The sequence below is a fragment of the Stylophora pistillata genome, chromosome 8, assembly GCF_964205215.1.
Source record: "Stylophora pistillata chromosome 8, jaStyPist1.2, whole genome shotgun sequence".
NCBI lineage: Eukaryota > Metazoa > Cnidaria > Anthozoa > Scleractinia > Pocilloporidae > Stylophora > Stylophora pistillata.
This window is the reverse complement of record NC_142526.1, coordinates 18291786-18306408: the sequence shown is the minus strand read 5'-3', so window position 1 is coordinate 18306408 and position 14623 is coordinate 18291786. Positions and strand designations below refer to the sequence as shown.

Genomic DNA, 14623 nt, shown 5'->3' with positions numbered 1-14623 from the left:
ACAAAAATGAACGCGAGTGAAGTCGGAAGAAACCGAACAAAAACGAACGCGAGTGAGTGAAGTCGAAAGAAACCGAACCAAACGTAGGGCGGTACCATCCGATAACGGAAAATTGTGAAAGAAATGAGATGGGATTGCTGTCTGAAAATGGAAGATAATTGTCTGAAGTAGGACAAAACTGCACGAAAAGGGAGCGAAGTGTCCGAAATCGCACCAATCCGTGTATTAGCCAACCTTTTTTGAAATCTGCGGAGACGGAATTCAAGTTATATCTACAATTCTCTTTTTTACGTCATTAAAACATAGGATACCACTTTTATTTTCCTTGCACTGAGGAAAATGGAATTGTCTACGCGTTCTGTTTCTCCTTTTTTCTAGAGACCCAAAAGGGAATTTGAAGTTCGTTTCTCCTGCTCTTAAAAGGAAAAACACATTTCCCATGTTAATTCAAAAAGTTTCATGTAAATTCAGAAGTGTCGCAATCCACATTTTTCAAAGGAGCATGCGCTGGACTTCCCACTCCCTCTCAAGTAGTCTTCAAGTCCCCTCCTACCCCTCCCACTCATTAACTTGACGCGCATGCCCTGTAAAGTAGAGTAACAATGTGTTAATAAGTATAGGAAAGAGTCATCGTGTTGTTTCTAACAAGTCCTTGACATATTTTAGATGGTTTTCACGATTACTACATGGGAAACGAGGCAAACTTATATCTTGACAGTTTTATTCGAAAGTCCCACAATAAAATATACAACTTTTAATCTCGACATAAATTGTTCTAAAAATGTGGATTTCAAAACTGAAATCAGATCTTTCAAGAGAAAATCTACGATAATCAAAAATGCGTTTTTCCTAGGAAAAATATTGCAATCTACCCCGATCATGGGTATATTGATTTTAAACCCTTTGGTACAAATTTGCGACAAATAAGCAAAATATCTCGTGCTCTAATCACGTGTGCATACTCAGTTGAAGTTGGTGAATTCCTTCGCCAAAACCATTTGAAGCAAACCGTTATCCTAAAATTCAGTAAATAAGATACTTTTTTTGTTGTTCCAGGAATACATTTCTGCAGAATTTGCGAATGTGTCTGTCGAAGCTGCGTGTATTTGCGGGAGGGATGAGGATTACGTGAATTTATCATATAAGGGGCAAAATTACTGAATTGTGATTGGTCAAGACAGATGGCATTTTTTTCTTAATTTTTGTAATTGCCCCGGGCAAAATTACTTGAAAATGATTGGCTGAAAATCGCTTAGCAACGGCTGCCAAGGTAAAGAAATTTCTGTTTGTTTTGTAACAATGGCGTCCCGTTTTGCGCGAGATCAGTAAGAAAACATTTTGCCTCTTATATTATAAACAAGTAATGACATGGTTCCTCGTAAAATTAAGGATTAATATCACTTGTGTTTTCGGAAGTTGCAGAAATTGCCCTCGTCGCTGGGCGACTCGGGCAATTTCAGCAACTTCCGAAAACACGCGTGATATTAATCCTTAATTTTACTCGGCCCCATTCGATTACATATACAAATAAACCAGTTGCCCTGCCTCATAAACAACAATACTGACCATTCTAATATTAATTCTGTTAAACATTAAATTGAAAAACAAACAAACAAAACAGTTCGCGAAACTACTTTGCTAATTGAAGAGTAACCCTCTCCTATTCGTAAATTCATCTTGTTCATTAATGAACAAATGGTTGAAAGAAAAACATCTTCAAAGTTTTCTGAATCAATTATAGTTTGAACTCTTCAAAGATACTATTTCAAAACCTTTTCTTTACCTACGAGTGATTAGTAACTCTCCTTTCTTTACGATAAATTTCCATGTACGATAGTTAAGAACAGTTGAGCGTGTCACAGTGTGTCGCCACAACCTCTCTAGTTGATAAGTTGGCATATTCTCATACCTGGTTTGTATGATAATGTATTGAAATTGTAACAAGAAATTACATTGTTATCAATTTCAGAAGTTATAAGGTTGACACTCGTAATCAAATTAAAAAAAAAACCATCAAATATTAAGTTCTTCTCTTAGCGTTATCACTGAGACGATATTTTTTGTGAGCGTGATAAACGACTATGATTTCCTTGATTAGGTAGATTTGACTGTTGGCACCTACTTCAGCTAATCAGCTACTACCTTCTTTCTCCTTTGGTCTTCAACCACTCGAACCCAGTAGTTTCCGCGTGAATCTCAGTCGACTCCTCAATTTATTGTGCCATTGTAGTCACACGTCTTTCTTCTCTGGACTGTTTCACAGTTGGCCAGTAGTTAAACTGGGGAAGTCGGTTCCTTGAGTTCCACTTTCACCGTTTGCTGTACCTCATCGTAGAGGTTCTTTGCATAGTTGATCTTCTGTGCCACCTAATTAAATTGACGAATAGCGAAATTTTTACACATTACAAAGGAACTTGAGTTTGGATACAATATTGTAAATTAATGTAATTTTCTGATTATTCAAGTAAACAGCGTTAAATGAGAGTATGTGATGAAATATTTAAAATGTACGGAAAAAGGAGTGAAGTTCATTTTCCTTCAGCGTGCTTTTTAAGACAGTTCATGATGAATTAGGCAAAGTCAAATAGTAAAATAGTCTGATGTGCGTGACCTAAGAACATAATAGAAGCACACGCAACTCAAATTGTTGAGGTGTGACCTACGAGTTCACAGTTCAAGACAGTTCATGATGAATTAGGCAAAGTCAAATAGTAAAATAGTCTAATGTGCGTGACCTAAGAACATAATAGAAGCACACGCAACTCAAATTGTTGAGGTGTGACCTACGAACCCCCTTAATTGACATCCCCCCCAGCCGCCCCCCCCCCCCGCCCCCCCACCCTCTTCCAGGAGAAAATTGTGGTGGTGCGAATCGATGTAGATTCAAAATTAACAAACCTTCTGAGCGATAACATTCTTGTCGCATCTAACCCTAGGTCTTTTACTGGGGTTCTTGGATGGTGTTGGCACACTGCTATTATCCGCCTTCATGATAAGCTCGATGTAATCCTTGCCGTCTAAAAATTGTAAATTTCAGACACATTTTGCTTAGAGTCAGACATTTTCAGGGGTATGAATTTGCGTTTGACACGTGTTTTTGCGGTTGGTGTTATTAACTTCACAAAAACACCCTTCGTACAAAAATATTGATAAACAACAAAAATAACTGTGTAAGAAAAAACGTAACTGAATTGTTTATGTAATCAGCAGCCCCATGTGGTGTGGACATGGCAGATACACGAAAGAAATAAACTGTAAACTAAAAATTTAAAATCCTCACTAATGGGAGGCAAATCAGTTGGTTATTTAAATAGCACCAAAGATCTGAACTCAACACAAGCGAGGAACAAATACAACGGGCCATTACCCAGATGCCCAAAGCCTCTTTTTAACAACGAAGCCTTTGATATGAAAGTGGACTGTTCTTATCATACAAACAAAACTAATAATCACAAGAACGGTTTTTCACTTGGCTTTGTTTGGAAAGTGAGGCCGTTTAGAACTCAGAATGGCCTATCGAGTGTTGGAGTAAGGCATTTCGAAGTGGGACGTCCAGATTTTAAATCCAGCTCTCTAAAGTCATGCTCCCTCTTTCTGCAGACTTCACGTACACAAATCTTAAAAGCAATACCTAAAGATCACTGACACCCTTTTGACTACCTGGTGCAAGTTGCTTGAAACAATTCCCTGTCAACTCACCCACCCTACCCACCTCGAAAATTACTTACCACCTGGAATAGGTTGGCAAACAAAGAGATCGGAAAACCGCACCAGGAGAACAATAGCTTCCGGTGAGGGTGTCCCACGGGCTCGCACAAAGTACACTGCCTCTGTAGTGACAATGGCTTTAAGGCGGTCTTCCTTATCGCGTCTGACAGACTCCGATAATACAAACCTAAGGAAACAAGCCCAGGTAAGTTATCTAGAAATAACCACTCAAGTTTTGTTTATAAAATTATACTTCTGCCTTTAAATTTTGGTCTAATTTTTCATGTCCGAAAGAGGGGACCAAAATAGAGTCGAAAGATAATTCGTTCTAAAACTGCCGCTGGTAACCTCGAGTAGAACTTCACAGTTTACGACATTATGACAAATCAATTTCAAAATCAACCTTTTTCAATCTGTTAAGTAAATGAAAACGCCTTACTTTTCGTTAAAGTTGCCTTCATTTAACTTCAGCATGATTTCCTGGCCTTCAGCGTGCGTCGAGGAGAACCGCGGGATAGCACCACTTGGTCCAAAACAATTCCTTCGTAAGCGCGCTTGTTTTGGCGGGAGATATCTGGAGCTACGCGTCGCTTGTCCGCGAACGGCTGCTGCAGCCCCAGACGCAAAGTCCAGAACTCCAGCGGTTGGTTTGGTAACTGTTCCCACAATCCCTTTACCAATACCAGAAATGAAACCCTAAGAAAAAACGATTTATTCATCGTTGAAAGACCATATCTGGGCCACAATGAGAACTACTGGTTCTACCAGTAATTGTGTTATCAATAAAGTCATTATCTTATCTTATCTTATTTGTATTCGCTAAAATAGAATACAAAAAAATCTAACAGCATCGCACGCGTATGTAGCTTAAGTGATTAGTCGCTCGTCGCGCTCAATTACCAAACCACCAACGGAACATCACGTGAAACTGACACTCGTTTTTATCAATGAAATGTGTGTTGCAATGACAAGGTTGAACGAAAAGCCTCTACACTGAAATAAGATTGCCTGGAGCAAAGTATCACAGAAATTACAACAGCTACAATTCTTCTGACAAGAGTGAAATTTATTGTATCTTTACGTAGAAGCGAGGTCACGGTAACACTTCACATATTGGCCATTTGATGATTGAGCGGTCAACCAATAGGAGAAATTGTCAGTCAAAAACATTTAATAAAGGAATTCAACCTCCCAAAAGCTCCCTTGTCCTTAAGGCATGCGTTTCATCGCTCTGAACGTTTAATCTTCTCCTTCCTCCCACGAAGAATTACAAATAGCACAATTATAAATAGCACATTTACTGCTAGCAAATTTACCGAACTCTGGGTCCAAATTGTGTACTGACAGAACAACACATGACCAGATGTAACCGCGGTTCAGATACATGAATTTCATATATTCGTTGTGTTTGATTTATCATCTTACAGGTTTATGTCGGACTAATTTGATGACCTGCTCCCAGTTGGCTTGTTAGCTCAATTGGTAGAGCGCTGCACTAGTATCGCAGAGGTCAGTAGTTCGAATCTCGTACAGGCCTGAATTTTTTCAGGACTGATTTTCACTATTGCTTAAATAGTGCTCTTTACTGCGAGGATCGTGCACAAATACGTTTCCATAACCGCAGTTCAGATATATGAATTTCATATATTCGTTGTGTATGACCAGATGTGTAAGAAAACTTACTGAGAGTCCTGCAGTATGTGCTCCCTCTATTGGTTGTGTTACAATGCTTGTGAGTCCACCAACAATACCCATGCCAAGGCCTTTTACGCCAGCCACAAAGTGATCTTTGGAGCTGCTAAACCTCTCAGCCCGCATTGCATCACGGCTCTCCTGGAATTTACTGTCCATGGATGCGTTCCACAAACCATCAGACAGAGAACCGGTGATCTGCAGAAACACTCAATCGGTTTACCTATACACCTTGAAAAGCACATGGAGTACAACTTAACTTTTACTTTAGAGGAACTTTGTCCTAAAGTAAATTGGTAATATCAACTAAGTTGAAATTGTAAATTGGCCACCGTAAAGAGCTAAAAAGCTGACGTTTCGAGCGTTAGCCCTTCGCCATTCGCTCTGACGAAGGGCTAACGCTCCAAACGTCAGCTTTTTTAACTCTTTACGGTGGCCAATTTGCAATTTCAACTTAGTTGATATTACCAAATTACCTTGTTAATATCGACGCAGCAGCACAGTTTCTTTAGAAACTTACCCCCCTTTATTCACTTGTCCTCAAGCAATTGCGGAATGTCATTCTTGAGGACAGCATAGCTTCGTTATTGTGGGAGGAAGGAGGCTTTTCAAAGTTAACCTACGCTCAAGCTTACCTTACGCATGGTCATAACTCAAATTTTTCACAACCGTAGAAATAAAGCCGATGGACTTCCCAAACTCTTTCCGAATCTCATTACGGGCGCTAAAAGAAAGGATGGCTATCTCACAAATAAAATAGGAGTAAACACAACCGTAAAAAGTTAATAGTGGCTAAGTCTGAAGGGTTTTCCGAAGATAGGGATCTTTGAGTGGCCTCTTTTGACGGCTGGCCGTACTTACCTTAGCTGCCGAGTCAGAGACTCCGTGAGCCACGTTTACAAATAATCCTCCGACATTGCCTCTCTTTACCAGTCCCTCAAGGCCAGATGACACGTCATTGAGTAGTCCCATGGGATTTCCGAGCAAATCGACTGAGCCCACGATAGCTATTTTTTGACTGAAGATTTCCTTTATGCAATCAAAAGAAAAAGAAAAACAAGTGATTTATCTCCATTCCTTTCCCTTTTTTTTCTTTTCTCAACAACAGTTTTAGGAAGCAGCAAGAGCTCTCAAGATGTCTTGTGAATTGCTCCTATTTGCTACTCCTACAATGGCTTGAATCTTGCTAAAATCCCTTCAGACAAGTTTTCAGAGTCTTGAAGAAGAAGAAAGGCTGCTGTCTTAACCTAAAGTATGTCTTAACCTAAAGTATAATCTACATCAAACAATAAATTCTGTTTGTCTGTTTGACTACGTAGAAGTAGTTCATCTTCAGAATGGTGGTTAGATATAATCTAGCCACAATGCAGGGCATTCATAATGATCAGGCACTCGATCGGGAAAAACACACCCTCATAGAAATTTGATTCAGCAAAGTCATTCGACAAAATTTACGAGAAAGACTGGACCGTGTGCAATACATACCTCAGTATAATGTTTGCTGATGGAGTCCAGGTAAGAAGACAAGGTGTCAAACGGATGGGATCGAGAGAAAGATTCTAAAATCAAAAAGTAATAATTGGGTCTGCCATGCCGGTGGGTTCTATGGTGGAGGGGTAAACTACTCTAGAGATTACTCGGGTAAATAAGAGACAATGCACTTAATACGATAACAATCTGGGCAATAGTACCAAAACAATTATTCTCCACATGCAAAATGGAACCGCAGCCAGATAACTGTTTATCATTAGCAAAGTTGACTTCTTATTATCCAACTGTGCTTCGTAGAGTACAAATCACGCGCGAGACGAGTACAAATATCACGCGATATTTGTACTCCAGAAATATCCGAGAAATTCGCCCGCACTGAAATAACAATTTGGCGTGTTGGATTATAAATTGTTGTATTTTGTATAATAAGTTGTTTGTATTTTGACGAGCCCCACGGTCTCGTCAAAATACGGCACAACTCGTAAAAATACTCAGCGATACTACACAACAAAACGTCTAATAAGATATATGTATTTCTCTTTGCAAAATCAACCTTAATTCAATTATAAAGGTCACGAGAATAAAGGAAATTATCTTTAATTTAAGAAGCTCCTCATTGCCAAACAAATTTTCCTTGTCATTACTACTGGAAACGTAGAGAGATTAGAGTGGAGAGTATGAATAGAAAGGATAGAAAGTAAGTACAATTCACTCAGAGAAAAATCAAACTGAACAGGATATTTTTTCTCGTCTTTAAGTACACGTACACCAACCTAAATCAACTGTGGCATCCTCTAAGTTCACCAGAATCAGCCCCAGACTACTTTTCAGACTCTGAAGATCTTCTGGGAGCCTTCCAGCACTGGATACAGACAGCTTTATTTGGGTGGAGTTCAGCTGAACATGCTCGAAGTAATACCTCTTTAAGGAACCAGATGAACTTGGCAATGTCGGCCTATCAAGGCAACATTCACTCTTACCACCTTGCTTTATATTAACACGACTTACGCTCTCAGACGTAGTCAGTTAGGATACCTCTTTGGAATACAACTTGAGTTCTTCTATTGCCTCTCTCCATTCAAATGGAGGCAGCGTGGCCGAGTGGTCAGCGTGTCGGACTCGCAATCCGTCGCTCCCGGGTTCGAGTCCCGCCCTGACCACTACCTGAATTTGTTTCACGGTGGCTCCGAGTTCAAATCCTCTCCATGCTTGTAAATAGCCAACTGGTTTGCCTCCGGCCAGTTGGGATTCTTAACAATGTTATGTTCAATTTGAATTATTTGTTTATAGCCCACAATGTAACCTACTGGGTTACCAGTAATTGTGATAGCTATTAAAGTTAATTTTTTTTTGTTTAAGGTATTTCGGAAGCTGACACCGAGAGGGGCTGGGAAGGCGGTGGGAAGGCGCAAGTGTTCAAAAAATGTGGTCGGAAATTATATCCATATTGGGTACTCTCAAAGACTCGGAGAAAACGAATCTTCCTATCAGATTACATTCCTTTCAATTCGGGATTCAAAACATTAATCACTGATGTTTTCAACTGACGCATTTGTAAAACAAAATATGTATTTTGAACGAATCCGCTGGTAGCGGCCAAGCCAACTTGGCGCAGTGTGAAAGCCAGGATTTTTATCATCTAGCACATTTCCCCATTGAATAATCTCAGAGAAAGGACCCAGAGCAGCCAAAAGTTTAGACATCTATCATATTTTCCCCTTCATCAATCTAAGAAAATGTACCCCGAGTTTAAAGATCCAATGATGTTCTCTTGCTCTGTTTTTACTTTTGATTCACCTTTAGCTTTCGTGTTTGCATTTGTCTTTACATTCGCGTTACATTCCGTTCGCGTCCGCATTAGCGTAATTCTCGTTTTCGTTCGCGTTTCTGTGAGGTTTCTGGAAACGAAGCAATGCTTAGTGGCTTCAATGAATGGAACTGAATGCAAATAATAGGAAACCTTTGTGTGGCATAAAGGCACTCGTCTTCCTCCTGGTTTGCTCCAGCAATGTCATCATCCTGTTGGACATAACCGAAGAACTGAAGAAGCTTGAGCAGCAACAATTCCTCGATCTGAAGAGTCATCTTTCGTAGTGAAACATCAAGTGCCTGTCCCAAATTAACAAATAAATGAATAGGCAATTTAAAAGATTAATCAAATGATAACTTCAAACCGCTTTTCAACCAATCAATGTTACTGATGCAGAAGTGTCACACTGAAACATGCATAAGAAATTACAAATTATTGCAATCTCTATTACGAAGAAAAATAACAGCAGGGCTAGATGTATTTTGAATCCTTTGTCATTCATATTTTGTAACAAAAATCTTTGCAGAAGGAGACATAAAGAGACTGAAGAGATGATCAAGATTCGAAATTGACTGGTCAAACTGACGTACCCGTAAACCTCAAACACTTTATCCTTTATGTACTGACCTTGAATATTTCCACATTTGGAAGTCTGCAGGGTTCTTTGGAGGCTGACACACGGAGCGAGGGCTGTTTTGACAGGGTCTCTTCTTTGGAGCCTTTTTCAGGGATGGAGGGGAAGAGAAGCACCGGAAGCTGACTGGCGAACATTTGATTGTCGATCTACAAATTAAAATGAGTGGCATGGATGTAAGGTTATGTGATCTTAACATATCAATGAAGAAATATGCTCAATTTTGAGCGCGGCTGTAATAAAAAAAAAGATGCTAGTCCTTTTTCCTCGGGCGCGGATGATAGGAAAAAAATCCCTGAGATAACTTTCAATTATAGATTGTTTGTTTCACTGATTTTCTCAAACTCAATGGCCGGCTTGTGCTATAAGCACTAGCGAGGGTATTCAAATCTAAAATTTTTGCCTTTTGGCTGAAAGCGAATGACTTCCAAGGAAGGATAGGTCAAAACACGTTGGTAACTTTACGAAAAAACGTATCGACATCTGATCTCTTGCCGGAAACGTGAAGGATGCGTAAGTTAAAGCACCGCCACGACTCGGAAGTAAGTAATGACAGATTGGTGTGGGAAATTACCGCATGTAATCCAATGTTTAGATAAATTATTACTTTGGTGCGCGATATTAAAGAACACACACCTGAATACGACCAATACTCCCTTCGAGCGTTTCCAGCTTTGAGCTTCTTAAGTAGTCCACCTGAAAGAGAAAATAAAAAATTAGATCGATCGATTGACCAAAATGATATGACTAACTTTTTCTTTAAAAATACACTCGAACTACTTTTCCGTAATTTCTAACTGTTTCAGCCAATCTTTAGATTTTGGCTCCCAATGAGTTCGATCGCTAACTGTTGATTAATGACAGCAATTTTCATCCGTGGGTTTTAGTGAGTATAGTTAGGATTAAACTGGATTTGAGCTAAATCTAACGATAACAATATACAATAGACTAGCAGTAATAGACAACTGCCTTCGGTTAAATGAAGTAAATAATCCAGATGATTCGTTGTCTTAGACACAACGTCACCATCTGAATGTAACATAGCACCACTTCGCAATAGAGGTTTTGCATAGCAGCCATGCTGGATGGCAGGAACAATGAAAATATTTTGCATAAGAAAGAAAAATTTTTCCCATGGGTAAAATAATCTATTGTTCCTGCCATCCAACATGGCTGCTGTGCAAAACCTCTATTGCGAATTACCTCGATTTGTTCCAGATTTATGAACACCAACTCCTCTGGCACAGAGTTAATAACAGACACACCAATCCCTCCAACCAAGCGAACTTGTACTTCAAGCGCTGAGCAATCCCTTTCGGTACCCAGGCTACTCACAATTGGTTGCCTCATACCACCTTTCCGTTCGACTAGCATCCATTCCTTCTCGGCTTCGTCATCAGACTATTAATGAGAGCAACATAATTAAGATAGACACTGCAAAGGTTACTGCTGACCATCCCCAAAAAGGTTCCTCTTAACTATTTAATCCTCAAGAGTGATTAGCATCCAATTTCTCCTCAGTATCCGCACTGAATCAAACATTACGGCATAAGAATAATGGTACTGATCAACAGCTACAAAAACTCTCAATCGTTAAGGAAACACCTTCCTCCTTCATCGCCAAGACGAACGACCCGCTTAGGCCTCTCATCGGAAGCTGAGTAACTCAGCTATTTTTTCAGCCTTAAAACAGCAATTGCCACATACACTTTCCATTTGAAGCTTTGAGTTCAGCTCCAATTTTTATTGACGCAATCAGCCCAGCATTAACGAGCCCTTGATCAAACGGAGGCGGCGAATTCACTAAAATGGCAGGGTTTGCAGGTTTTGAACCCACTCATTAAAAGCTAAGATATACTTTTCAATCACGCGCACAACGGCAATCTGTAGAGGGGCATGCTCTCAGCGCAACAATAGTGGACACGTTTTTAAATAAAGCTGGGAACCTCTAACATCTTTCTTTTAGTAAAAAATTGGCTGGTCTTCATCAAGGTTTGAAACGGATTGGTTATGCTTCCCCTGAAGTATGGGGGATTGCTTGAATTTCACGCTTTTAAAGGAATCCTTTCGCTCCCTGACACTCAAAGAGGAACGAGTCCTTACTGGTCTCACCTGCTGTAAGCAGTCAGTGATCTGCAGCACTCGTGTTGGACCATCTGCCAGAATCTTAACTCCAAGGCAGCCTGAGCCAGGCCTTAGCTTACACGTGCTGATGCACTGTTCGATGGGAATCTGATCCTCTTTAGTAATGTTGGCAGGACCAAGCACTGCATCTACACCTAAAATGAAAAAGACATCGCCCCTTAAGGAAAATTGTCATTTGCTTGCTCACGAGAGCAAAAAAATATCCCATGAGGGATCGAACCCCGGACCTTCTGATTTCAAAATCCGATGGTTTTCCTTCAGGAGAGAACTCGTTGGCTAGCAGACTATCTACTAAGTTCATATATCTGCGCTCCTTTTTGTCAACTACTAGGACTAAGGGTACACGACCCAATAACCCCACCCCGCCCGCAACTTTCTCCCACAACCTCACGGCTAGGTCTTCCAGTGCTAAATAAATCCCCCCACCCCCCCTAAAATGCCTCGGTCAATAACCTTCCCCTAAATCAGAGACACAAGCAAAATAGGGCAGTATTGCTATAAATTTAGGTGATATAACAGTACTGAGTATTGAAACCCTTCTTAAGTATTACAGTTATTGCAAACAGCGACATGCGTGCCGAATACGGCATTCATTTAGGCTAAGCGAGAAATGAAAAGAAAGGGCACTATCTCATATTTTAGTTGTAAATGAATTTATAAGACCCCCCCCCCCCCCACCCTTCCTAATACGATCCTTGTCTGGACCCCCAAAATAAATAACTGTCCTAACACAGTTCCAGTAATATTGAGAGTTTCTGAACGTTCTTGAACATTTGCTTAATTTTCTTACCATCTCTTAATCCGTTAAAACCACCTCTTGGTTGGACATACAATCCAGGAAGATCACATTTCATGCGATTGTCCTATCATCAATAGGAGTAAGATTCAAATAAAGATTACAAGTGACAACAAGGGAAGAGAAAAAAACCGTCCCAATTACTCCCATTCTCTTTTGTGTTAAACTAAGAGAAGGTTCCCATCAAAAGCAGAATGAAGACGAATGAAAACCAGTGCATCCACGATTTAAAGAAGGCAAACGTAAGGGTATTAGACTGCTCATAGCAATTCAGAAAATCTAAAAATCACAGTTTGGAAAAAGAAATTAGGACAAAAGGGATCTTTTATATTCTCTGTTTGTATGAGTATATTGTAACAGTATATTGTAACAGTAACTCGACACACTTAGAGTTGCAACACCTGCTGACAAATGTAAAAGTGTTTCTTTTACCTCTGTGAAGGACCACTTCTGTGAATGCGCTCGCCTCGGGTTACATTTACTCAGCACGAGTCGCACGTACTTGCCACAGGTGGGTGGAGCCAAGCTGTCAATATCCAACACTCTTCCACCATTGGACGACGACGGCTTCGCGGAGGGAGGGGAGGAACCTTCATGACGCAACTGTCCCGCGCCAGTCAGTCGCCAAAGCTGCGATCTTTTGTGGGGTTCCTGTGACGGGTGAAACACCGTTGGATAAGGAAGCCTTTGTCAACTCCTTTACTACTCAGCGCGATAAGTAAAAAAATTCTCCTGATAATTTTAATACTCTGTCAACTGGGTAGTTGATGAGTATCAAGGCTGGTTTCCATCAGCCATTAGCCACGGAGTCTTAAGCGTGGGAGCGCTTACCACCCAGCGAAAATCGAAAACTGGGTTCGTAAGGCAAGCCTGAAGCTCGAAGTAATCGAAGTCAGAATAGTCGAAGCCTTTCCACTTTCTCCCGACTTTAATTACGACCTCGATGTTTATGATCTAGTGAAAACTGAATCATCAAGGTCGCAAGCAGACGCAACCCATCACAATGCCAGTCCTAAAGTCCTTCCGGGTGCTTACGAATCCAACAATCTAGTTTTAATTAGCTCATACGCAATGAAGCCATAAGCGTCATCGTTTTTCTGCTTTCCAACTTTAAAATCCACCCCCCCTCCCATAACAAGAACGCGTATCAATTAATTTACATATACCTGTCGCCTGTGACCTAACAACGTTATAAAAAGGACAAAAAATCAGCTTCACCTTTTTATAGGCCTTTCCTTATCTAATTCGCACCTTTCTTCTGAGCAGAACCGCTGATCCTTGAGGAACATCTAACACAAGCTCTCTCATATCAAGGCACGATTCGTCTTCTGCTAATTCAGGTTTGAGGTGAACTGAGCCACAAATGTGTCCATCAACGCTGAAAAATCGTTCCACAAATGAGAATAAGCATGTAAATAAAATGAATACGAGTCACGATAAAAGCAGACATTTCCACGTTTTTCACTCTTCTACAATTCAAGAATATCCTTGACACAATGATTCAGTAGTCACTGGAACTATTATCTTGAAAGGCCATAATTTTTTTCATGTTCATAATTTCGCGATGTTCCTGATGAATATCCAATGTCCTCGTAACTATCCAATAATGTAACCCAGCAAGAAACTTAACCTTAACGCAGAGCGACTCTCACTTCAGTTAGCACATTTGAAATGTAACTGTCCTGCGGATGAAGGTGGAATTCCTTTGCAAAACTAAATTGAACTTACCTAGCAAATGTATGAGTAAAAACGACGTATATGGGATTGTAATAGTAGAGCCTATCGCCTCCTCCAAGATCATCCATTTGATAGCGAGTGAAAGATCCACCTCCCATCACCCCAACAGACAGCTCAGGTAACAGAGTGGGTTCATCCCATGAGTAGGGCACTTCATAGAGAGAAAAAAAAGTCAATATAGAGTACGATTAAATTCGTAGCTAACATACAGTAAAGAGCAAAACCAAAAACAAATCTTCAATTTTCAGGTGAAGTGTTTTCATTCGATAGTTTGCTTTCTCAGGTTGAGACAGACGTCAAAATATATTTTCCCTAGCTCTGGTATGTGATTGAAATAGCACCACCAAGAGAAAATTCGAGGTCTTATCTTGAGGGGTAATACATTCCTAGCTACTGGCCAAAAATATTTAGTGCAAAAGCTCTCTTTATATTAGTAGTGCAAAAGCTCTCTTTATATTAGTAGTGCAAAAGCTCTCTTTATATTAGTAGTGCAAAAGCTCTCTCTATATTAGTAGTTACCAGTCTCTGGGTGTCCAAGAGAGAAAGGTTATAATAGATGGTACATATTTAGGTTTGGTCTTGAATAAAGAAAGAAAATCTGAGTCATGCA

The 14623-nt window shown here is 40.1% G+C and overlaps 1 protein-coding gene across 5 annotated transcripts in view; it reads right to left on the bottom strand.

Annotated features, from left to right (window-relative positions):
- Nucleotides 1-704: 704 nt before the first annotated feature.
- Nucleotides 705-14623, bottom strand: part of LOC111340046 (intermembrane lipid transfer protein VPS13D) — a 75380-nt gene continuing 61461 nt past the window's right edge. For 3 of the 5 annotated variants that reach the window (XM_088731650.1, XM_022946820.2, XM_088731651.1), the window contains 17 exons: nucleotides 14005-14164; nucleotides 13528-13654; nucleotides 12709-12927; nucleotides 12271-12343; nucleotides 11439-11614; nucleotides 10539-10736; nucleotides 9972-10031; nucleotides 9329-9484; nucleotides 8852-9000; nucleotides 7665-7846; nucleotides 6886-6959; nucleotides 6262-6429; nucleotides 5392-5598; nucleotides 4148-4404; nucleotides 3729-3895; nucleotides 2899-3017; nucleotides 705-2367 (listed from right to left, as the gene is read on the bottom strand). In XM_088731650.1, coding sequence (XP_088587776.1) covers nucleotides 2275-2367; nucleotides 2899-3017; nucleotides 3729-3895; nucleotides 4148-4404; nucleotides 5392-5598; nucleotides 6262-6429; nucleotides 6886-6959; nucleotides 7665-7846; nucleotides 8852-9000; nucleotides 9329-9484; nucleotides 9972-10031; nucleotides 10539-10736; nucleotides 11439-11614; nucleotides 12271-12343; nucleotides 12709-12927; nucleotides 13528-13654; nucleotides 14005-14164 — 2585 coding nt within the window. In that variant the 3' untranslated portion in view covers nucleotides 705-2274. The remainder of the gene's footprint in view (nucleotides 2368-2898; nucleotides 3018-3728; nucleotides 3896-4147; nucleotides 4405-5391; nucleotides 5599-6261; nucleotides 6430-6885; nucleotides 6960-7664; nucleotides 7847-8851; nucleotides 9001-9328; nucleotides 9485-9971; nucleotides 10032-10538; nucleotides 10737-11438; nucleotides 11615-12270; nucleotides 12344-12708; nucleotides 12928-13527; nucleotides 13655-14004; nucleotides 14165-14623) is intronic. The other 2 variants (XM_088731652.1, XM_022946822.2) reach the window with 1 other exon arrangement.